Source organism: Epargyreus clarus, unplaced genomic scaffold (assembly GCF_041222505.1).
Source record: "Epargyreus clarus isolate Ecla_fem2 unplaced genomic scaffold, WU_Ecla_fem_2.2 ptg000017l, whole genome shotgun sequence".
Taxonomy (NCBI): Eukaryota; Metazoa; Arthropoda; class Insecta; order Lepidoptera; family Hesperiidae; genus Epargyreus; species Epargyreus clarus.
In genome coordinates, this window is record NW_027332225.1 from 2,294,678 (window position 1) to 2,320,541 (window position 25,864).

A 25,864-nucleotide genomic window follows, 5' to 3' on the forward strand; every position below is an offset into this window, starting at 1 on the left:
TAAAATGATATATCAGGCATTATGTTTGCCCTTTTGTAGCTTAACTTTCTGTTAGTGTTACAATAAATAAATAAATAAATATGGACATTCTAATTAAAATAGTAGGTACAGTTGGAGACGGTAAATGATGTTTTTTCGTAGCAATTAAATATCAGTAATATATTTTACAAAGAAAAGATCCGTAATAAGAACACCAATTCAATTATATACACTATTTTGTAGTTAATGAGTAAAGTAATAAAATAGACTAGAATTGCGTATTTATTTTACGTTTTGTTATTAGTTTCTTAATTGAGTTGTGAAAATAATACTAATTTGTTAATAATAGACGCACAAAGAAGAAAAATAAGAACGAATAATATTTGAAGCGTTTCTTATTTAATTTTATTGAAAATTTAACTTTATAATATCAACGTCTATAATTGTCATAAATATTTTTTATTTATATTCGTGATCACTGTATAAAGATAGAACAAAGAATATACTGTAAAATTTGTGAAAAATGGAATCTATAATCGTGCAAAATGTGGAATGAACTTCTTCCTGAGGTATTCCCTCAGGACTATGACATGGGGCTCTTTAAGAGGGGTAAAAAGAGCTCTCCTTCAAAGCTAGCGATGCATTGGCGACTTCTCTGGTGTTGCAAATGTCCATAGGCGACGGTGACTTCTTTCCATCAGGTGGCTCGTCTGCCTTATCGTTAGGTTACATATAAATATATATATATATAACCATGGGAGTTCTCTATGACCTTTAAGGTGGGTGAAGTCAAATAATCCCATCTTGGCTTTTAAAGTATTTAAACTTTCTTTAGCGAAACTGCTTTCCATATTCCCTACATTTTAAATATTCCCATATTTCCAATTATATTGGTAATGTTTTAAAAATAAATCAAAAAAAATATACCAAAAATATGTAAAAAACAATAGAACCGCTACCAGAAACGTCAACATCGGTAACCACAATTACCGAAACCAAACGAATGGACCACAGTTTGGAATTCGTATATATTTAAAGCAAGTGTGTAGTTTCATACGGCTTAATTAATAGTACTTGAATAATTACGTGTACGAATAAAAAAAATGAAGTGTATGTGTATGTATCTATATGATTTTAAAACTTACACACATCGATATACTAATAACAAAGACGCGTACACATGTATTACATATATGTTTAGTATGGTGTATGTTATATGGAGTTTCTTATGTAAGCATACCGGACAGTTAACCTGCGTAAGTTTTCTGGTATAAGTTCAAAAAACTGGGGTCTATTCCTACACACGTACGGTGTACCTGTGCAGGCATACCTGTACCCTTACCATGAGTTTTTACGTTTTGACAAATATGACTGTTTTGGTATTTGTTTACGTATTTGCCCATACAAATTCCAATCAGCGGATTGTATCAGAACTATAGTGTCAGTAACGTAACATAAAATGTCTAAATTGAAAAAATGGCGCTTTATGTTGTCTCTCTTTTTTGCGAACATGTGAGGCAGACAAAAAGACTTGAGCACTTACTTATTGTTACGTTTACTCAGTTTACTGAAGCAAACGGAACAGAATAATGGATTGAGTAAACGTAACGTAAAATTGTCGGATGTTTTGAGAACTCATGGTAAGGTGGTCAGTACAACAGGTAAACCTGTCCGGTGCACCACACTACGGTGCAGTATGGCAAGCATTACTCTTCATATTCCTAACTGATACTAGTACGATGCAAAGCGGTTATAAGATATAAACATTTAAGGACTTCGAATAAAAATATTTCAATTACGATGTACCTGCAGCTAAACATATCGTAATGAAATTGTAATAAGATGTACATAATTGTCTTAAACTCATTATTATCCCACTGCTGGGCATGGGTTTTTTCTCAGAATTAGATGGCTCTTGATTACTTTTTGGTGAATCACAGTCCCCACGGTGAAAAGACCCATTTTCAATCACATCATTGTTTTCTTCAAAGAGCATATATTCTCATTGTGTTAATAGTAGTGGCAGTACTTTAAAATTCACGTCAAAAAATACAAAACAGTCACATACAAGTGTAACAGTTTACAATTCAGAAACGTAAATTAAAAAGTATTGAAAAGGGTAATTCATTTATTGAATTATATTTAACTTTCAGCCGCTTAACTCGTTACTTTAACGTTTATTACGATTTACGTCCTGGGCAAACGCCGCGAAACCGCAGTATTGCGAAAAATGCAAATATGAATTTCGGCTCGTTTCAAGCGAAATATTTTACGCATATAAGTATTTTGTGTGGGGTATCGAAATTTTGACTTTATTTCACTCAAATTTCAAAGAGTATATTTAATTAAGTATAAAGCATTTTTGAAATTTATACCTACTTTTAGTATATGACTACTAAATGAAAAAAATAATACGTATTGTCTGATTGAATGAAAAAAAAAAAAATACGTATATGTGTAGCTTTTAGAGATTAGTAAAATTAATTACTTTATTCATAAAATTGGAAATGAAATTAATGTTGCAAACGATTAAGAACACCTTATGATCAATGTTGTCACTGCCAACTAAATGCAATAAAAAATAATTGTAATTACGAAATGCACCGTCGAGATTTTTCAGTGACTATTGAAGTTTAAAAAAATACAACCGCTTTTGAACCTCTATTTTTGCCCGACTGCGGAGGGTAATGTTTTTTATGGTTAAAATGTATGTATGTATATACTTAATTATTATATTAAAGAAATGTAAGTTACACAGAAAATAAAACCCATGTTGTTATTAATTTAATATATAAAATTCTCGTGTCACAGTTTTCGTTGCCATACTCCTCCGAAACGGCTTGACCGATTTTGATGAAATTTTTTGTGCTTATCCGGTATCTATGAGAATCGGCCAACATCTATTTTTCATCCCCCTAAATGTTAGGGGTAGTACAACCCTAATTTTTTTTTTATTTATATGGCAACACAACGTTTGCCGGGTCAGCTAGTACTTTATAAATTAATTAACTAAAATACTTAACCTAACAACAAACAACAAAAAGCCCAAATTTTATGAAGTCAATGATAAATGTAACAAAGAGTCGAATTATTCATTCATTTGTAAACCAAAATGTCCCCATACAAATAGCCTAGCGATCTGCTAAAAAACTTGGCAGCGCCTTGTCACAAATGACGTCATTAGGACGTTGCCAAGTTTTTGTGAAGTTCATTTGGATTTTCTGATGAACCCTCGTGGGGATTTAAGTTATTATTTTAAATGCCCTATTATACTAATCTTAGACATTTAAGCTTATTAACCCCCGTAGGTTGATTTTAGAAATAATACCTAAATATTTATTTATGACTACGATGATGATTATTTTAGACCCTCTCATACTGTACGTAGTTAATACCTTTGTGCAGTAATAATTTATTAGTGCGGTTTATTTTATTTATAAGTAGTTAATTAATATTTTAATTAGGATTCAAACTACCATTCTGAGGGTCTGATATTCAAAACCGGGAAAACTTTGATTTTTTAATCACGTTAAATTTTCTCTATCATCTTCTTGGAAAGCTACAATATACAAAAAAAGTTCCTTGATGTTTAAATAAACTAAACTTTATACTTTATCTCAGATAAAATCAACGTAATCAAATGACAGTCAGTATAATACTACAATTACGACACCCCTCAACTTTAATGTAACGATCTTAGGCAGTTGTACCGATATGTCGTCGTCGGTAATGTCGCGATAAGTGAAAAAGCGCTATAACTTGCTCTACAAATATCCGTGCCCCTATATCGGTGCGTTTAAAGGTGACCACATAATCGTTATTGTGTCGGACAATAACTGAACTAACTAATGGAGGGTTTTGTATCCGTCCATATTTTGTTTCGAAAAACGGACTGGCGTATAATATAAGAAGGTAAAAGATAGTACTAATTTTTGGAAGATTTTTATATCCTTGTAGGGAGGTTGTGTAGTGGTTGAGGTGGTGAGATGATCAGTTGATCAGGTGTTTAAATAACTCAAGTCCAAATTCACGAACGCACAATTTTTATTACACCACAGTACACCATACAAAAATACAGAAGGGGAAGCAGAGCGAGAAAGATGCAGAAAGATAGAAAGTTCGGCATACACATACACACAAGCATAAAGTCCAAAAATTAAGCGAGGCACTAATATAATTTGCAAAGCGGCGCGAAAAATAAGTGGCGCGGCGTAGCCGTATATCGATGCGGGACCGACTGGTCGTTCCGACGCGGCGCGCGCGCAGGCGGCCGATCGGGAGGGATCGCCTGCGCTCGGCGCCGGTCGGCCATACCGTAAGCGATAATGCCACTATATAAAATTAGAATTGGTTGTCCAACTTTTACATACAAATTTTTTATACATTTTTATTTTTAATTTTTATTCTTAATATTTTAACATTGCTCTTTTAAATTATTGTTTTAGTTATTATTTTACATAATTATTTTTGTTGTAAATATTTTTATACCAATTAATTTTTTATATTTATTTTTACTCTTATTTTATTTTTACATTTATTTTTATTATGTTTTAATTTTTACATATATTTTTATTATACTTTCATTTTAAACAACTACATATGAAGTAGGGCCGCTACATCCTTATTAACATCTACCCTTCAATTTATACAAATTATGGCAAACGTTCTATCCACACGTTTAAATTGTTGACGGTTCGGTAAGCGTACAAACGCGGCATGAACGTTTTTAGGATATTGAAATAAATTTAACTAATTACATTTGACACAGCTAATTATTACATTAAGTGATCGTCACACACTCGTATCAGTATAATAATACAATTACGTCACACCTTGACTTTAATGTAACGATCTTAAGCAGTTGTACCACAAAATATTTGTGATTGTACCTACCGACATAATTTCGTCGACGATAACGTGTCGCGATAAGTGAAAAAGCGCTATAACTTACTCCACAAATATCCGTGCCCCGATATCAGTGTGTGTAATGGTGACCACATAATCGTTATTGTGTCGGACAATGACAAAATAAATGGGGCTTTTGCTACGTAAGAAATGTGGTAGGAATTATTTTATAGTTAACCTAGATCGAAGATAGTATTTAAGATGACCATTTAATATTTTAATATTGAAACAGTAAATGAGTATGCCTACCACCTGATGGTAATTGGCTAGTTTATCCCTCTCAAAGACAAAGGTGGTCACCAGCTATAATCAACCCCATATACGTCTGTAATCAAGCCCAGATAAAATTAGTTTCCTGCCTGTGGTCGTCCATAGAGGTGCCGTGATCGCTGAACACTAAGCTGGAATGCCTCAAAAAGTATGTCTCTTTTTTGAGGCATTCCAGCTTAGTCAGCTGCGCTTAATAGGCAGAAATTAAGATAGACGGCTTCCACTACTTTCCACCGAAACGTAAGAACTTCATAGCATTAGAAATAGATATCATGCTGGTACTACAACGATCGAACAAGAGTTCTGCTAGTTTTCAAAATTTTTTTTGGTAATTTAATTTTAATCTCACCACACTTGTCTGTATTATTAACGATTGCAATTAAATGAATAAATTTTCAGAAAACTGCCATGCTTCATCTTCTGAAATAACAGCTTCCAACCGTAATAAACCGCTCCACGAGTCATACTTAACCTATGATTGAAATAATACATCAAAATGTTTTATATTAAAAAGGGGTTGTCAATGAGCGTCTTCGTATAAAAAGCACGTAAGATCATATTTCATTTTCTACAATAAAAACAGCATCAAATATTCATTCAAGGCGTGGTATACGCGTAAAATGTAAGAGGCAACTTTTTCCACCCGTGTTAAAATATGGGAACATCGTCATGCATTGCCTCGTAAAGAAACTTGGGAGCGGATTAAGATATTGTCATACTACTCGTAACGACGATATTAAAAAATTAAAAACAAATCTGATTGGGCAGGGTAGTTTTTCCAGCGTGTGTGTATACCCGCGCGGTGGAGCGGTCACCATACCACAAATCAGCGATATGTAGACAGGGGAACGTATTAGCTAAGTTATAAAAAAAAAACTAACAATGTAACACCATGTACTATCATATTAATGAGTAATATATTCCTCAATGCCATACACAACTACATATAGACAAAATGACAGATCGTTAAAAGTGAAGGCGTTATTACGTAATCCATGTTATAAACACAGGATTGTCGCGAAGTAGTTTCCATTCTATGCTCTCTCAGCAAAGACCAACGCAACTACAGCCACACCTAACAAAAACTTGTTGCTCGTAACTCGTCAGGTCTGGAACAAGTTCCCTAAGCTGATGTACACGAGTACTCTGTGGAATTCAATTAGCGTAACTTTGTAACTTCGTTGGACTTGCGGCATTCTTCAGTTGCTTTTAAGTGTTGTGGCGATCTTGCCTGCATTTAGAAGTTTCTGAAACTAGCTACAAAAAGCGATGAAGTTTTATAAGAGCGATGAGAATGTAGTTTCTTGAAAAGGTCTTGAAGGACAGGAAATTAATGAGTAACATCTTCGCCGTTAAGTCATTATTGTCCTACTGGGTACGGGTCTCCTCGCAGAATGAGAAGGATTAGGCCATAGTCGACTGCGCTGGCCAAGTGCGTGTTGACAGACTTCACGTAACTTTGAGATTTTTTTTAAGATGTCTCAGATATGTAGGTTTCCACGCGATGTTTTCCTTCACCGTTAAAACTAGTGATTATTACTTTCTTATACATTTTGAGAATTTGGGAGGAAGTTGTAGGTTTCCGCATGATGTTTCCTTTTATTGGTAAAATAAGAAATTATTAATATTTAATACCCTTAAGTGCACACTTAACTGACGAATCTCCTCAACAAACTGTAACGATTTGCATCCCCGATATTTTTTTATAAAAAGAAATATCTAATCAATCATCTTCAAAAATTTTGATATTTATTGTCACTCAACTTATTTTACTATAGATTTTTCTATGGTTCAACACCCAAAATTCTGGATTCATCTTCCAGGGAGGGTTCATCTTCTGGGTTCACTTAAATTATTAATTTACATTTCTATTTGGGATCGAGGTATACTCCGCGTAAAACTGCTAGTCCGCTCTGAATATGGAAATGAATAGCGTCGCCATAGAAAATTGTATGACTACAACTTCAGAGCGGACTGGCAGTTGGGCGCGGACCATTCTTGTCTTAATACATCTTCGTGACCACCACGTCACATTATTTTAGTAAAAGTAAATAGCGAAAAATTCCTTAACTAATACATAAACCTTTGTTCCAGAAGAAAGTTTAGCTGAACTTCACGCGAGCGTCAGCTGCCACCAGCCATCAGTTCAACTGACAACCACTTTACTATTAACCTTAATGATATATCAGTCGCAGTTATTCTCAACTGCCATTGTGTACGCAGCTTTAGACCGTAACGTTAGGGCCCAAGACGTCGTACTTAGTCGCCATACGGTAATATTGTTACCTACGTGATGATTATTATAGATATATTGTAAATATTATTATATTATATGTATATTATAAAGGTTTGTTTTTAATTACACAATAAATTATACATAGTTACTTGGAAATAAAATTTCATTGTATACGTTGTTGTTTTATTTGCTTGCTTCGAATATATGATATTGAAGTAGCGAATCAGTATACAGCCTAACTAATGGCTTCATTATTTTCACTACTTAATCAAAATACCTGGCGCATACGAACGAGGAGTTCCAAAATAAAGGGAGAAGGCAAGGAAGAAGAAGAAGTCAACACTGGCCGTTAATTTTTTTATAATACAAAAGTAGCAAATAGCAGTAACAGTTGAAGGTGGTAGAAACCTTTTGTGGTTCGACCCCGGCGGCACTACGCCACACCTATTTCTGCCTAATAACAGCAGTGTTAGGTGCTGCTGTGTTACGTCTTGAAGGGTGTGGTAAGGGAGACATACTTTTCCGAGGCGTTCCAGCTTAGTCCTCAGGGGTAGCGGCGTATCTGTGGCCGACTCAGGTAGGAATATCTAATCACCATCAGGTGGGCATGCTCGTCTGCTTACCATCCCTTTATGGTAAATGGTTACTAAATAACTATAATCAATCCTAGATAAGATAAGATTCCACCTATTCCTGAGGTCGGTCACAGGGCGTTGCTTTCCTCCATCTCTCCATTAAGTTGGACTGCCTCGAAAATATGTCTCCACACTCTTCAAACCAGAATATAGCAGCGCATTACACTGCTGATATTAGGCAGAAATAGTGAGAGAGTCGAATTACAAAGGTTTCTAACACCTACAAAAGGTAATATAAAGGTACACACGTCCTACGCGTGATCCTACATGTACCCTAATATGCTTTGAGCCTGTACAAGCCTCTTAAGGGCTTACTATTTGTGTTACCAGGAATCGAACATCACCTGCTTACAAAAATAAATATAAGATTCTCGGAAATATAAATAAAATATTCTTATCTATTTAGTTTGGGCCAAGGGTTTTATGTGAAAATAGTCTGCAAAGAGCCTATGTAATGTGAAGTGGTCTGAAGCGCCAATGGATATCGAGAAATAACAGCAAAAGGCCTGGATTATTGAATCTAGCCTCTCTTTTTTTTGCTTCTGAATAATAAAACTATTCTAGCTATCTAGTCTTAAACAGGACGCCTCATATTATTATGCCATGGTATCGTAGATTTTAAACTAAAACACAAATCGATACCTTGATTCGCAAATCAGCCAACTCCACTTTTTGATTTTTTTTTTTAATTTTTTTGATAGTAAATAGCGTTGAACGATATCAAAATAAATAAAAAACATTTGGACAAAAAGTGGAGTTGGCTGATTTGCGAATTAGGGTATCAAAATGCATTATATCTATGTATGGCCGAATAAGTTAAAGCAGTAGTACCAACATAATATAATTACTGCCCTACGACCGGGCTTCGGTCTCGCTTCAGAATCTCGATTTAGGCCATATATCACTACGCTGCCCAAAAACAGATTGATAGCTGTAACCTTTCAGAATATTAAAGAAAATTTCGGAACATACAAATAATTTAGAAGGTGGTAGAACCCTTTGTGGTTCGACTCCGGCAGCACCACAGCCCCACCTATTTCTACCTAATAACAGCAGTGTTAGGCACTGCTGTGTTCCGGTTTGAAGGGAGTGGTAAGGGAGACAGACTTTTCCGAGGCGTTCCAGCTTAATCCTCAGGGGTAGCGGCGCACCTGTGGCCGACCTAATATAGGACTATCTAACCCTATCTGGGGTTGATTACAGATGTCCATGGATGGCAGTAGCCACTTACCATCAGGTGGACTGCATGCTCGTCTGCTACTCCTATATTATAAAAAAAAATAACACAGATAACCTTAAAACTCTTTATTAAAAAGTAAAGTATAAAAATCTTAATTCAGTCCCTCATCAGGGCTAAAAAGTAAAAATATTCAAAAGTATAATTTATCATATCACCTTGTATTTCCGAAACGCGTATGAAAAATACATTATGCGCACTGTATTTTATCGTGTATTCTCTAAGTCTCGTTATTAAGTTATCTTAACCCAACAGGCTCATGGCCCAAATACATGAAATCTCCGGGTACGGTCCGCAAATTACATTATAATGTAACCTTGATGTATTACGAACACGGAGTTGTAATGACGATAAACTAGCAGTGCAGTGTCTTTAAGGGTGGATTCGGGTTCGCTTCCGTATCTCTAAAAAATAATAATAAGAATGAATAATAAAAGAAAAAAATAATAATACGGTTAACTCTGTGTATGTAAGTGTTGTGTACGATAGGTATCAAATGAAAAGGAAGTAGCCTCTTCGATGCCTATCTGAGGTTGGTCACAGATGCGCCGCTACCCCAGAGGAATAAGCTGGAATACCCCGCAAAAGCATGTTTTCCTTACGACATTCTTCAAACCAGAACACAGCATCGTGTGTGGTTAGGTGTGGCGATGGTTCCTCCAGAGACGGACCACAGAGAGTTCTAACACCAAATGTTAAATGGAAATAATTTTCTATGCGAATAGGTTTATGAACTTCTTGATTAATGCATTTGGCACCTGATAAGTAAACATAACATAAAAACAAACAATCCTTTCGACACTCACAGCCCCACATTAGGATTCCCTGTATCGTGGGTGCTATGGACACACAAAGACAAATACAAAAACACCCAGACCCAGAAACAAAAACCTAAATTCGTCATTTATGGGATCGAGCCCGAGACCGCGTCAGACTGGTATGGTGACCGCTCCGCCACTCAGGATAAATGTGTCACTTAATGACACCAACAATATTTTTCAACCTAGCGTACGTATACATTTACATGCTTATTTGCCTGATGTAAACCCAATTAGTTTACATTGTACTGAAGTTTACAGTCTACAAACAGAACAATAGGTAAAGTACATCGTATCAAGCTTCGTTCGTTAACGGGATTGTAAACGGTAAGCGCCTTTTCTGCTAGATTTAAGTGGAAGACAGGATTGGGCTGACCCATCTGTAAGCAGATTATAGACACCCCGGTGGTTCGTTGGGGTTGTGGGTAAGACTAGACTAATGCAGTCGTTTATAGATTACGTGTAATGGGTGTATGTTGTTGTGTTCATAGAAGTTGCCTTTGGTTGGTTAGTATCATTCTTAAAGATGCCGAAGTCTGAACAAGTACGAGATATAAAACTCAGAACATTTCGTCGGTAGCCCATTATTGTCCCTGCTGGATACGGATTTCCTCCAGAGTGAAAGTTCACTGCGCTGACTAAATGCGAATTTTTAAAATTCATATACAACCCTTATGAACTTTTTAGAAATTTGGTGAAAATCTAAACTGGATATCTCATCTAGTATGGTTAAATGTAACCGATTCTGAGTTATAATACAATTCTATAAAAAAAAAGATTTTCCATATACTACGCTGCTGATTTAAGGAAAATTAGCGAATACATTACCCCTTTACACCCGAGATGATATGAGCGTGAGTTTCACTTTAAAAAAAATTCCCACGTGATAGCTTCTTATTTTTCGAAACGCAACCGATGCCGATCGATCGTGAGGAGAGTATCGCACGTGCTACCGGCTAAGTGAGCGGGGTGCAGGCGGTCAGTTGTGCTAGGGATTCGTCCAAAGATGGCTGATTTTTTCGACCCGCGCACTGTCACAGGTATGTAATTATTTTTGGTATTAAATGTTTAGTATCTGTTATGAATTATTGCTTATTTAAAAGTTAAAAGAACACTTAATACGTGGACTTTATTAGTTTATTCGATTAACTTGCAATTAAGATACAATTAAGTTGCAAATTTCAACTGTTACGATCGTGTGCCTTCGGTTGTTGGTGCATAATAACGTTTGATGAAAATGCTTTTATTGCTATTACCAGTTATGTGTAAGTTTCGTCAATAAAAATTTTGTTTGTTTCAATTTTAGGGGTACATTTAAATGACGATCAGATTTTGCCAGTGCGGGGTGAGGAGAAATATATCGGACATTAAAGATCTTCATGAAAGTGAAGAGCTTCAACCAAATAGATTAGAAGAGTTTCAATTTGAAGAATTGTGCCCTGAAACAGATCCAGAAGCACATGCAGACTCTCAAATAGAAACTGACCTAGAATTGGATCTGGAACTTGAGCCTGAACCTCAACCATCTACTTCAAAATCATCCCTAGAAATTTCTCGCCGCCGAGCATCTTCAAGTCCAACACATCGAAAAATAGCTTGGAAAAGAATACGTTTTCTGTCTTGAAAAGGTATATACATCCCTACCAACATTTCCAGTAAAGTTTGCAAAGAAATATTCATCTTAATATTTGAATTGTGAGGCTCTTGATATGTAACCAGATGCACAAATTTTATATTATCTAAGAAGAACCGGTCGAAAACTTAATTTAATTGCAATAGATATGGCTAAAGTTTTCTCCATCTGCATTATCATTGGATGTATTCCCTAGCCAAGAATACCTACGCCTTGGAGACCTGGATTGAAGACGGAGGCAATAACGGAAGAAAGAAGAATGTTGATTTTCATAGAATTACGTAGTTTAGGTTTCATTGTCAAGACAGATTTTTTATAAAGACTAATGAAAATAAAGACAGTGATGTTAAATATCTCCAAATTGTTTTAATTTTCTAATATTTTTTGATAAAAAACTATTTTTTTTTTTGCAATTTTCACGATCGTGAGTGTGACAGTTCCCACCGGAGACTCACGATCGTGCGGGTCGATTTCTGGATTAAGTATAAACTCTGGATTTTTTTTCGTATTTTTTGTGGATCCCTTAAGCTATATAAAAAGCCGTAATAAACGTTTTGAAACGGAAATTGTGAAAAAAAATCTTCGGGTGTAAAGGGTTACGTAGATCGCTCAGACATGTAAGTTTCCTAACAATATGTCCCCTGTTTTCTACGTTGATTTTACTACAGAGAAGAGCCTGGATCTTATTCCCAAAGAACTAATTTACTGCATAAGTGAATTAACAGACTTCAAATACCCTTGAGAACTTTGTATGAAAGTCCTTATTACCATCCTCATTGGCCTCGGAAAATTCTGTCTCCCTTACCACACCCATTAAAACGGAACACAGCAGCGCCTAACACTCCTATTATTAGGTAGAAATAGGTGTGGCGGTGGGGCCGCCGGAGTCGAACCACAAAGGGTGCTACCACCTTCAAATCTAGAATCTACCTGAACCCATTGTAAATAATATTTACTTCTCTAGAAAACACTTACTCCATTCCGCTACAATTACGACTAACACACTCAACGAATAAAACAGAACTTCCAAAAAATATATTACATCTCCAACTTGAAAGCTTTACCTACATGTTCCTTTTCTAAAAAGAACTCATGCTTGTCAAAGCAAATGTAATGACTGCGTTTGTCTTAAATATTCACACTGCAGTGCTAAGGGTAAAGCAGACATGCTACTTTTGGCATCGGTAATCGACAATTTAGTTGCTTCTCGAAAGTTAGATGGAGTGATTAAACTAAATATATTTGAGCGCCAGTCACAACTATACGTATTGCAGCAACTAAATGAGAAACAATTGCAAATAAAAATGCAAATAGGTAAATTTTCTAGAACTTTTTTGATATCACGACCGAACGCCTCAAGTTGCTAAAACGTGATGGAATATCGATACAATCGTAAAAACCTGCTAATGTCAAAAGTAGTATGTCTGCTGCGGCCCTTAGCTTGTCCTAACGGCGTGAGCATTATGTACAGAATACTTTCTCCTTTTGTAACACAGAATATAGGACAAGGAAATCTTTTTACGCAACATTCGCTTATTTGTTCCTCTCTTGCGCCAGAAAGAATGAATGTTAAGCTACAAAGAATGAATCTTAAGCGAGAAAGAATGAATCCTGGGCCAAACATAATGAAGCTTGAATTTGAAAGAATGAATTTTGGATAGACATAATGAATGTTGAAATAAAGAAAATGAATCTTGGGCCAGTAATAATCTTGATTGATGCAACATGCGTTTGTCAAAAGATAGGTAGGTAAAGAAAAAGAAAAAAATAATAAAAATGTGTTTTCTTAAAAAAATGAGTTAACTTTTGTTTTTCATTTATCATTATACCCTACTAGGTATCCGGTACTGGAATAATACAGGATGATTTTTTTTCAAAATAAACTCGTTCGATTCTCGGCTAAATAAATAAAGAGAATTTTATAAAATCTACTAGCTGACCCGGCAAGCGTTGTGTTGCCATATAAATAAAAAAATGTTAAGGTTGAACAACCTTATCACTTAGGGGTATCAAAAATAGATAGTAGCCGAAACTCCGACCTACTGAATATGCATATAATATTTGGTGAAAATCGGTAAAGCCGTTTCGGAGGAGTACGGTAACTAACATTGTGACACGAGAATTTTATATATAAGATTGATGCAGTTTCAATTTTCATAAATATCGGCCTCGTAACTCATTTCCGCAATCTCCCTAATCATATTTTCAAATTATACCATCAACTCCACTCCATCCCACTGATAATATTATTTACTTTTATATAAATATTTATTTAGGTTAAGTGAAAGAAATATTCACAAAGAAAACACTGATTAAATATGTACACATCCAATAAGGAAACATCAAAAGAAAAATATTTTGCCTCATATTTGGCTTAATAACAGGGCACTTATCACGTATCTATAATTCATATGTAGGATAGATAACAGCTGTGTCGTGTCAGAGCTAAATTGTTAATAGGATGTGTCAGGCAAGTGGATCATTAAGAAATGGAAACTTTGTCAAGAGAAATAAAATATGAGCTGTTATTTACTTTTAGAGAAAATGTATCGTGCTTTTACATTTTTGCGTTATTTTTATGAAACTGAATAATAAAGCGTACAATAAGGCTGTTTGTCCACCGCACCGTCACCTAGCCGATACCGAGAACGACATTATTTTCAGGCCGATTTTAATAAGTCGTGACGGCGATAATTTGTCCACCGGGACCGATACCGGCGGTTTATTTTGTTCCAGCTTTCACGTGTGTGATAGCAGTGTATGAACAAATTCCAATGCGTTTTATATTGCCGGCACATCGGCCCATCATAATTTCGGTGCCGATCTAGCGGTCACGCAGACTATAGTAAATGTATGCACGCTAGTTCGGTACCGTCATTAATTATCGGTGTCGGCTCGGTGACGGTGGCGTTGGACAAATACCGTAAACCTAATTAAAAGATATAGAGAAATAGCAAACGCGTGGTAGTCAACCTGATGGTAAGTGATCACTGATATAGTACAAGGTTCTATCTGAAACTGACCACAGATGAGTTGGCACTCCCACACATTACTATAGTCGCCTCATATATAATTCAGCCGACATCCACATCTTTCCACTTAAACGTAAGACTGTTTCACACTAAAAATATGTGTAATGAGGTACCACATCTCTTCGGTTGAACTATAACGTTTCTACCTTTCAAAGAGGTAAGAAGTTATTGATTTATTCGAGATACCAACCAAAGTAAACCAAACAATAGAATACTCGTATATTGTTTTAACATCAGAATGCATAAATTAATGTATTTTTATATAAGCATTCAAAGGTGGTAGAACCTTTTGTGGTTCGACTCCAGCGGCACCACCGCCACACCTATTTCTGCCTAATAACAGCAGTGTTAGGCGCTGTTGTGTTCCATTTTGAAGGGTGTGGTGAGGGAGAGATACTTTTCCGAGGCGTTCCAGCTTAGTCCTCAGGGGTAGCGGCGCATCTGTAGCCAACCTCAGGTAGTAATATCTAATCCTATCTGGGGTTGATTACAGAAGTCCATAGGCGACAGTAGCCACTTACCAACAGGTGGACTACATGCTCGTCGGCTACTCCTATAAAAAAGCATGAAAGTATTATAATTATCGTACTATTCTTATTCGCCCCGGATATTGAAGTAACTTCTTTTTTTATCTAATACGAGAATATACAAGCCGATTTTCTCAGCAATTTGTCCGTATACTCAACTTTGCTTTCCGGACTAATTTCCGCCCTTTTGTTTTTATTACATTTCGGTTCTATTATTTGATTTACTTGTTTAGATGTTACTACGTTACTTTTGTACCACTATTTTTCTGTTTTTATATCTCGATTATCACGAATTTTGCCACAATTATTAATAAAATTAATACACTACTATCCAAAGCTGAATACAGGTCTCCTCTTAGGACGAAAGAAAGAAATGAAATATATGAGGCTGGTCACATATCGACGCCTAGACTATACACACCTTTAAGATTTTTTTTAATTGGTTAACCTAACGATTAAGCAGACGTGCTACCTGATGGAAAGTAGTCAACGTCGCCTTTGGACATTTGCAACACCAGAGGAGTCGCCAATGCATCGCCGGCTTTGAAGGAGAGCTCTTTTTGCACCTTTTTAACCGACTTCGAAAAAGGAGGAGGATACTCAATTCGACCGTATATATATATATTTTTTTTTTTTTTTTTTTTTTTTATGTTTGTTCGGCGATTTTTTCGCGATGCCGCGACCGATCGACATGATTGATACACCATTGTATGCGGCTCGTTTCACAGGGGGTCCCATTTCGAGGAAATTTGAAAATTTCCGCCAGTTTTCCCGGAAAATTGGAAAAACCCGATTTCATATAAACTTGAATAAGTCGAGTATTTCTTAACCAATTTCAATTTTGTTTTTTTCATATGAAAGGGTGTTTTGTTGCGGTACTTTCCTACCTTAACATTAGTACGCTCTGATGATTAGAATTTAAGTTATGGGGTGGAACTCATCATCACTACCCCTGCTTTTTACATATTTTATGACAACTTACCTTCTGCCCACTCAATTTTCATGAAACTTAAAATGAACATTGAGTGTCTAGGTTATCATGATATGATGGAAAATTTGACCTTCAACTCTTCAACCCTGGTAATGCAGAAGTGCCTCCTGCCTCAACCATACAAGTTAGGCATTTGGAACTTATGGATATTTAATAAAATCGATAAGTTGAGATATATGATGGAAAATTTGACCTTCTACTCTTCAACTCTGATAATGCAGAGGTGCCTCCTGCCTCAACCATACAACTTAGGCATTTGGAGCTTACGAATATATGATAAGGTCTTTGAGTAGAGACATATGATGGAAGATATGACCTTCAATTCTTCAATCCTGATGATGCAGAGGTGCCTCCCATGTAAAGTATATAGATTAGACATTTGTTGTAATGAAGTAGCTAGACAGAGATATATGATGAAAAATTTGACCTTCAACTCCTTAGATCTGATGATGCAGAGGTACCTCCAGCCTAAACCACATGAATAAGCCATTTAGTGCTTTCACAAATATAACTATCACGCAGATAAATGTAATGTAATGTAAAAAAATGACCTTAAACTCTTTCACTCTGATAATGCTGGTGTGCTTCCAAGCTAAACCATAGAATATGTTTTACTTTTTCTTAACTATTGAATTAAGGTAAATTGGACCGACTCACTCGCAGAGTTTTACCACCTAGTTTGATTTATTTACTTTTCTGTTCCTACCTAACCTAGCCAATAATGTAGTATCCTATATGAGATACTATCGTGTTTCACCTATAGTGTTTCGTATTGAATTGGTTAGGTTAGGTTGGAACATATAAGACAATGTAAAACTAAGCGAGAAGGGCGCGGTAGCGCCCTGCGAGCGGGTGGGTCCAATCCGTATGAATTCAGACCTTACCTTTATTCATGATCACCTTTTATACAATTTTACATAATATTAATACAAACGTTAGCATACCATCACTAAAAAGGGTGAAAAAGGGCGCTCATATTGGACACGCTGTTTACGCCGTTATCAAACGACATATATTGAGCGCCAACTTCAGAAATATGTACTAAACCAACATTTATTTCAATTATTTTTTACTTTGTAGTGACATAGAAGTCGGTTTTATTTTTTGTTAAAATTTTTTTTTTTGAAGATAAGACCTTTAAGATATTTTTGTAAAGATCTCTCTGTCTGTTTTCTCACAGTTTCCCCACACTGTTTTCCTTCACCGTTAAATATTGTGTCAATTTAACTGCATGACACTACATTTCCTCCCTTTTAGCAGATCTTTTCATATTATTATCATCGTCTCAAAACTAAAATGTTCATACATACGATTCTTGCATACGATTAACCTACGAACGTATAATTGTATATTATTGTTATGATTTACTAGTTTGCAATATAGAAAAATCTATCCATCTATCTGAATACGGTACATAGCACGAGTCTGGTTACCAAATTCAAGTAGCCAAAAATGGACTGTTATTACTCAAGAATATATAGAAGAATTTGGTCGGAGAAAAGGCTAATATATGCAGACACAAGCTGGTCTTCGCACATCAAATAAAAATTGAACACTGGAACTACTTTAGCGCTCTTGAACCCTAATACAAACTGTATTAAATAAGTACACACGATATATTTTATACGGGGCGGGTAATGTACGTTTTACGATACCGATACTATAATGGGCGGTTTATATGTCGCAAAAAATGATTTTGTTAAAGACACTATCCGCAATCAATTACCTTTAGAAATATTGCTAAGGTTTTTTTTTTATAATTTAGGAGTAGTAGACGAGCATGCAGTCCACCTGATGGTTAGTGGCTACTGCCGCTCATGGATATCTGTAATCAACCCCAGATAGGTTTAATTATTCTAACCTGAAGTCGGCCAAAGATGAAAGGATTATGCTGTAACGCCTCTGGAAGGTAATCTCCCTTACCACACCAAGGTGTAAGGAGGTGTACCGAGCTGTAAGTAGTTTCTTGTTATCGGCGGAGGTGGGAAATGAGCTCTTAGAATAAGTTCCACTGACTGAATACAGGACTATTTCTACATAGTCTACCGTGGTACATTAGCATGAAACGAGGTCAACCAGTGTGGTTCGATCAAGGAGGTACAACCGCGATTTCTAGAGTTTCAGTGGAAGAGTATGGATACCAGCTGGGCTTACGCATGAAACGAAAGTCTTTGTCCTTAAGATTGTCAGCACATCTGTAATCGGCTTCAGGGAATATCCCTAATTAATATGGAGTTATGGACCGAATGCATGTTTGTGTTTTTAATCTAATATAAAAAAATGCTTAAAAATGTAAAAACAAAGAAACATTATTATAATAATTCTAACAAATAATAATTATTAATCAAAAACAACTGCAATCTAATCTAAATATATATAACTCAAAGGTGACTGACTGACATAGTGATCTATCAACGCACAGCCCAAACCACTGGACGGATCGGGCTGAAATTTGGCATGCAGGTAGATGTTATGACGTAGGCATCCGCTAAGAAAGGTTTTTGATAAATTCTACCCTCAAGGGGATAAAATAGGGTTGAAAATATTACTTCGTAACGCGAGTGAAGCCGCGGGCAAAAGCTTGTTTTGTTTATAAAGAAAGTGATAACACACTGCACCAACTAACCTATCCTAACCTAACCCCATTATAGCGCAATCACTCTTAATTCGCAAAACCATGCTATCTTTCAATAAAACGATCCATATAAACCATCCCCAAAACATAACAGGAATCAAGCGCGAGCAAGAGAATTGCCAAATTGAATTGCGTTATCTCAATACTTTTATGGTCCATTTGTATTCGGGTCGGAGTACGTCAGACGTTCATACATATCGCATGCTCATAAGGAATATAAAATAGAAACAAAATAGGTACTCGTGATGATGTACTATGTTGGTTCCTGAGAATGTCCTAACTCCCGTCCCTACATACGCTTTGTGCCTATTTACACGTACTTGCCTATATTTCTATAGGCTTCTGCGTACTCAGATCAGTATATAATATACAGGGTGAAGTTTTCAAATGGGTCTTCAGGGACAAATCGGAAAATATATATGTTGAAAGGAGTTACGAGGCCGATTTCGATAAAATCTAGAATTGCATCATTCGAATCAATAGATTACAAAAATATTTAGGGGAGAGTTGGTGTAATTGTATCACCGGTTTAATTGTACCACTCATGTATTTCATATTAAATGAGCAATTATTTCTAATATAACAATACCGATGCAGTTCCAAACCATTCCGCTATTTGCAAATAAGATTTACTGCAAACTGTTTGTGCGAGCAAAAAAATAGTTTTTAGTGATACTTCATCTAAATTTTTGACTTCTTTCGTTAGCACTGAACTAGTGATTAGGGTGAGCTAAAACTACACAGCTTACATTATTTGCCTTCAGATTTAAGTTTCATCATCATCATCATCAACCCCTTGTTGTCCCACTGCTGGGCACGGGTCTCCTCTCAGAATGAGAAGGATTAGGCCATAGTCCACCGCGCTGGCCAAGTGCGTATTGGTAGACTTCACATACATACACACCTTTGAGTTTTTTTTTTATATATCTCTCAGGAATGCAGGTTTCCTCACGATGTTTTCCTTCACCGTTTTAGCAAGTGATAATTAATTTCTTATACGCACATAATTTCGAAAAATCAGAGGTGCGTGCCTGGGATTTGAACCTCGGACCCCTCGATCGAGAGAGGCCGAGTTTCTTAACCACTAGGCTATCACTGCTTTAGATTCAGATTTAACTTTAATTTTTTTGTAATTTGGCTCAGTTACGTTTACTCAGTCTACTGAAGCAAACTGAACAGAATAATGGTTTGAGTAAACATAACGTATAATTTTGGGATGTTTTGAAGACTCATGGTAAGGGTACTGTCCGTCTATAACCTTCGTGTATACAATATACTCGTCGAGACTTAGTATGTTTCTTCATGAGAATGTGCTAAAGTTCGGGCCTACATACACTTTGTACTTATTTACGCGTACTTGTCCGTAAGCCTTTATTTCTGCGTACTGAGTATATATAGGGTGTGCAGCATTAATTTACTTGGATACAGCGTACTTGTAACGTACTTCTCAGAAGGTACAGCGTTGGTTTGTGAGCATAATGGTTACTTTCAATGTTATATTTTGTATTTATTTTAATGTATGTTTCGCCTAGAAACCCTTTTTAGTAGGTATATCCTTACTAATATTATAAATCCGAAAGTAACTCTGTCTGTCTGTCTGTCTGTCTGTCTGGTTGTCTTTTCTTCACGCCTAAACCACTGAACCGATTTTAATGAAATTTTGTACAAAGATAGTCGGAAACCCGAGAACGGACATAGGATAGTTTTTATCCCGTAAATCCCACGGGAACTAGGGATGGCGATCTAAGATCGATTAATCGGAGAATCGATCTTTTGGACCAAACAGTCGATTAGTTTAATCGGTCTCCAGTAATGGATCCTACCTACGTTTGTGGGTCTTTTGGCATACTCAAAATAACCATGAGTTTAAAAATATGAATTCTTGCAATCGGAGACGGTTGCAATTTATTTGTTTATATAGATTTATTGGGATTATAATAGGGGTGGCGATTCTTTCCGAAAAATATCGATTTAATCGAATCGAATCCAAGTGCAACAAATCGATTCACAAAAAAATCGAGGCCCTAAGAATCGATTCTGTCTTCGATCTTTTTCGAGGATAGCGAAAAAAAAGGTTATCAGGATCAAACAAGCGCTGAAATTATGTATCCGTCAGCAATCCTTACTTCCTTACTAATCCTTACTAATATTATAAATGTAGAAGTAACTCTGTCTGTCTGTCTCTTCTTCACGGCTAAACCACTGAACCGATTTGAATAGAATTTTGTACAAAGATAGTCTGAGACCCGAGAAAGGACATAGGATAGTTTTATCCCGGAAATTCCACGGGAACTACGGATGGCGATCTGAGATCGATTAATCGGAGAATCGATCTTTTGAACCAAAAAACCGATTCTTTTAATCGATCTCCAGTAACGGATCGATTCAGTGAATCGATCTTTCAACCCAGAAGATCGAAATTCGGTTTTAAAATTTACCTACAGTTACTTTACTTATCCATGTTAATCGATCATCTATCTATTTATATGAAAATGAATATTTGTCTATATACATTTTATAGAATCGGAAACTATGCATTTGATCAAGTGATGATCTTTTGCAAAGTTGTTGTTCAAGAGCCCACGAAGGTTTGGGAGTTGGTAAGACCAATTTTCGACAGATGGCACCACTGTCATTCCAATGAAGGTACGAATTTTCCGTTTTATGTATGTCATATTATATCTTTAAAATGCGGGCGAAGCCGCGGGCACCACTAGTAAAAATATAAGACATAGACTATAGAGTATTATCGTACAAAAATCATCACATATATCTAACTAACTACTAATATCTTAAGAAGAACTGAAACTAAATTTTACCACCAATTAAATTTCAATTAAATTTAAATTTAACCTCTAATTTAAATTTAAATTAACCATCAATTTCATTTAAATTTAAATTTTACCTCTAATTTAAATTTAAATTAACCTTTCATTTAAATTTAAATTTAAATTTTACCTCTATATAAAAATATAAAGTTCTCAGGGTATTTACCTGCCAATCTTAAACTCCTCGTATTGACAGAAAGCACATGCCCAGCGAAGGGACATTACTGTTGATAACAAAACTCATAAAATCCGGCACACCCTGTATATTAAAGCTTACTGTTCACTGAAAATCCCTCTGACATCAAGAATTCATTCCGTTAAAACGAAACGTCGCGTTACTCTGTATTAAGAGCGAAACAACAGAAATAAACTTCACGTTCCTCCATTCTCTAGATTGTTGGAAGCGTTAAAGACGATGAATGATTATATGAAGATTTGTATAAAAATGGATCTGTAAAAGCAATGATAATATATGAAACTCAAGAGTATCATGTTCGATTCCTAGTCAAAAAAATTGGGAGTATACATCGATAAAATAACAATGTTTTGAAATTTGAGACTCTATCGTAATCTGATTTTCTAATTTATTTCATTATATTTATTTCATATATTATTGAATTATTTGAGATTAAGTTTCAATGTTTCAAAATTTGTTGTGTGACGGAAAATATTGTAAGAAAAACACGTGTACCAATTACTAAACAAATATCGTCGTGCTCAGTGGTTCGACTCCGGCGGCACCACCGCCTCACCTATTTCTGCCTAAGAACAGCAGTGTTATGCGCTATTGTGGTTTGGCTTGAAGTGGTAAGGGTGACTTACTTTTCTGAGGCACTCCAGCCTCGTCCTCAGGGGTAGCGGAGCAACGGAATCTGACCACAGGTAGGAATCTAATCTTATTTGGGGTTGATTGAATGTCCATGGGTGGCAGTAGCCACTTTCAACCAGGTTGACAGCATGCTCATCTACTACTCCTAAAGATATTATATAAGTATTTGAGTAATAGTAATGTTTGAGTATTTACTAAGTACTGTTTGTTACGCTGTTTAATACGTAATGGTCCTTTATAGGTTTGATGCAGTATTTGCGTGAATACAACGCTTTGAAACTAAGCAAAGCTAGCGGAACCAGGTGGGGAAGCCAAGAAATCTTCAGTTTCTGTGCCATTGTTAAATGGTACAAGTCATACGCGAAAGCGATTTTAGAATAATTACATACTATGAAAAATTTAACTGAAAAATCCAATGATAGGCCATCATGGCCTATCATTGGATTTTTCGAAAAACCATTCGAATCCCTCACTGCAGGTATCTGTGATTTTTCAAAGCGATTACAAATTAATTATTATTTGCTATAACACTCAAAACGCTACACGCCTATCAAAGCAATAATAATCAAAGAGAAATACAAGTTTTCAAAGTTCTATGAAGTCTACCAATACTTACTCAGCCAACGCGCATTACAGCACATTTCTCAAAAGCAATCTCATCTGTTATCGATACTAGAGTCATTTGAAATAATCTTTTAACATCATATACCTCAAATTAATCGTTGCTATTTCCGTAATAAGACGTTTTTATATTTAAATGGATGTGTTATTCGCTTGATTTATGATTTAAAAAAAAAAAAAAAAAACAAAAAATTAAAGTCGTTAGATTTTGAAAGAGTTGTCGTGGTTTCATGATGATGCAAGATGCTTAAAACTGGTATATAATTTTAGAACTTTAGAATTATTAATTCTTTTCAAAATCGCTATCATCTTATGACTTAACAACAAACCACGTCACACTCTGTTTGATATACAGTAAATTAGAGACTTAATACATTAAGCAACACTAAGATATATACTGTAGGCGCAACTTCCAACAATACGTATTATCTTGTATTTCTGGATATCTTTTGTATGTGTTTGGGTATTAAATACTTAAGGGCTTTCTACGAATATAAAAAAGCCGCTTTCTACACCTACAACCCTACACTAGGAGTCGTAGTTGCTACTGACACACACAAAGACGAATACACAAATACTCAGATCCAGAACAGATCATTTTAATATCTGTTAAGATGGTAGAACCCTTTGTGGTTCGACTCCGGCGGCACCACCACCACACCTATTTCTGCCTCATAACAGCAGTGTTAAGCGCTGCTGTGTTCCGTTTTGAAGGGTGTGGGAAGGAAGACATACTTTTCCGAGGCGTTCCAGCGTAGTCCTCAGGGATAGCGGCGCATCTGTGTCCGACCTCAGGTAGGAATATCTAATCCTATCTGTAATCAACTCCAGATAGGATTAGATTCATACCCGAGGTCAGTCACAGTTGCGCCGCTACCCCCGAGGACTAAGCTGGAACGCCTCGCACAAGTATTTCTCACTTACCACATCGCCGGAGTCGAACCAGGCGGACAGCATGCTCGTCTGCTACTCCTATATTAAAAAAAATAGATGTGACGATGGTGCCTCCGCGGGCGTACAGTATACAGAGTATGTTATACTGGTTCGACCTTTAAAACGTAAAAGTCATTCAATAAAGGTAAACTTCATACTATTTAGTACCTATAAAGCAAAGAAAATTAAAAAGATTATTAAGACCACGCAGTAAACTTTATAGCACTAAATAAAGGCTTGTGCTAGACCTAGCTTAATGAAACAGCTTAAGGTGTCACATAACTCTGCTCCAAGATTAATAGAAGGCACATCTTTACCTAGGTTACGTGTGTAGTTCAGAACGAAGGGTTTTGTAATAGAATAGTCCAATTTTTCGATATAAATTTGGTTTTGATGGTTTGTAAGAAAAAATACGTTCAATACTTATTAATATTGAATCAGATTTAACTTGATATAAATTATTTAAAAGGTTTGAATTTAGTAGAACCCTTTGTGGTTCATTTCTGGAAGTACCACCGCCACACTTTATCTACCTAATAAAATAGTTTCTACTTAGTCCTTAAGGTTAACAACGCATCTGTGACTAAACTCAGGTAGGAATCTAATACTATCCGGGGTTAATTACATTTACCACCAGGTGTTTGCATGCATGATCTTTTGCTGCTTCCATATTATAAAAAAGTGTCTGTAATAAAATTGTAATATTTTAATTAAATATTTATTTTAAGAAGTGAAAACTTACCCTTATTCCATTTTCTCTCAATACTGAGCACGGATCTTCCCAAAGTGAAAATTACTTATCCGTAAGCATAAACGCAACGAAACCTAACCGAAAATATCAGAGACAACGAACAAGTCCCCGAAAATTCTGACGAAACTTCGGCCTTCGTTATTGATCGATTTCAGAGGAAACCACTAGGCTATTACCGATATCTTATGTAGCCATATTAATCGTCGTAATGGCCTTTAATTAACAGCACAATAAATCAGCGACGATTAAACGTCATTGGCTCGATTATTTAAAACGAGCTTGTTGTCGATCGTCATTAATTAAATGCAACATCTGTATTTTCGGATAAATTATTTGCTTTTCCGTAAACTATGGACGTACTAGCTAAATAGAGTCCTAATGAAGGTGGTACAAGTTTTTGTGGTTGAACTCCATGCACATCACCGCTACACCTATTTTTGCCTAATAACAGCAGTGCTTAGCGCTGCTGTGTGCTGGTTTCAAGGATGTGGTAAGAGAGATATATTTATTTGAGCCGTTTCAACGTAGTCGTCAGAAAAAAATAGAAGGTTTGTAGAAATGAATCCGTGGCCGATCTTGGGTTGGACTCTAATCTTATCCGGGGTTGATTACAGATGTCAATGGACAGCAGCCACTTACCATCGGGAGGACAACATGCTTGTTTTGTATAAAATAAAAATAATATGTTTTATGAATCGCGTGACCCTACAGTGGCTACGGATCTGTAACCGTTCCGGGTCCAAGAACTCCGGATTTTCCGGACCTTATATCCGGTTAGGCACGCATCTAAATAAATAATATACTTGTACTTTGTCTTTGAGTGCGTGTAAGGCATACAAGTGCGTGACAAAGAATTGTAGTAGAGATATTAGAAGAAGTTCAATGACAATTATACATATTTACAGCGACCGATATTTGTAGATATCACAATATGCCTTGAATGCCTATATCTTTTACTAGCTGACCTGGCAAACTTTGTACCGCCTCAAAATCTATTTATCAAA

General features: G+C 35.9%; 2 protein-coding genes and 1 long non-coding RNA gene across 4 annotated transcripts in view; 2 read left to right on the top strand and 1 right to left on the bottom strand.

Annotated features, from left to right (window-relative positions):
- The window catches only part of LOC140749111 (zwei Ig domain protein zig-8), a 153,161-nt gene extending 145,598 nt beyond the window's left edge, over positions 1-7,563 (top strand). Inside the window, exon 7 of one of the 2 annotated variants that reach the window (XM_073082133.1) lies at positions 7,249-7,563. In XM_073082133.1, the coding sequence (XP_072938234.1) occupies positions 7,249-7,448 (200 nt within the window). In that variant the 3' untranslated portion in view covers positions 7,449-7,563. The remainder of the gene's footprint in view (positions 1-7,248) is intronic. The other variant, XM_073082134.1, reaches the window with a different exon arrangement.
- Positions 1-25,864, bottom strand: part of LOC140749211 (uncharacterized) — a 433,472-nt gene that overhangs the window by 188,257 nt on the left and 219,351 nt on the right. The gene's annotated exons all lie outside the window — the stretch shown is intronic.
- On the top strand, positions 10,910-12,068 carry LOC140748988 (uncharacterized). Its single transcript, XR_012103011.1, has 2 exons — positions 10,910-11,120; positions 11,387-12,068. It is a non-coding gene; the product is annotated as an uncharacterized LOC140748988 (long non-coding RNA).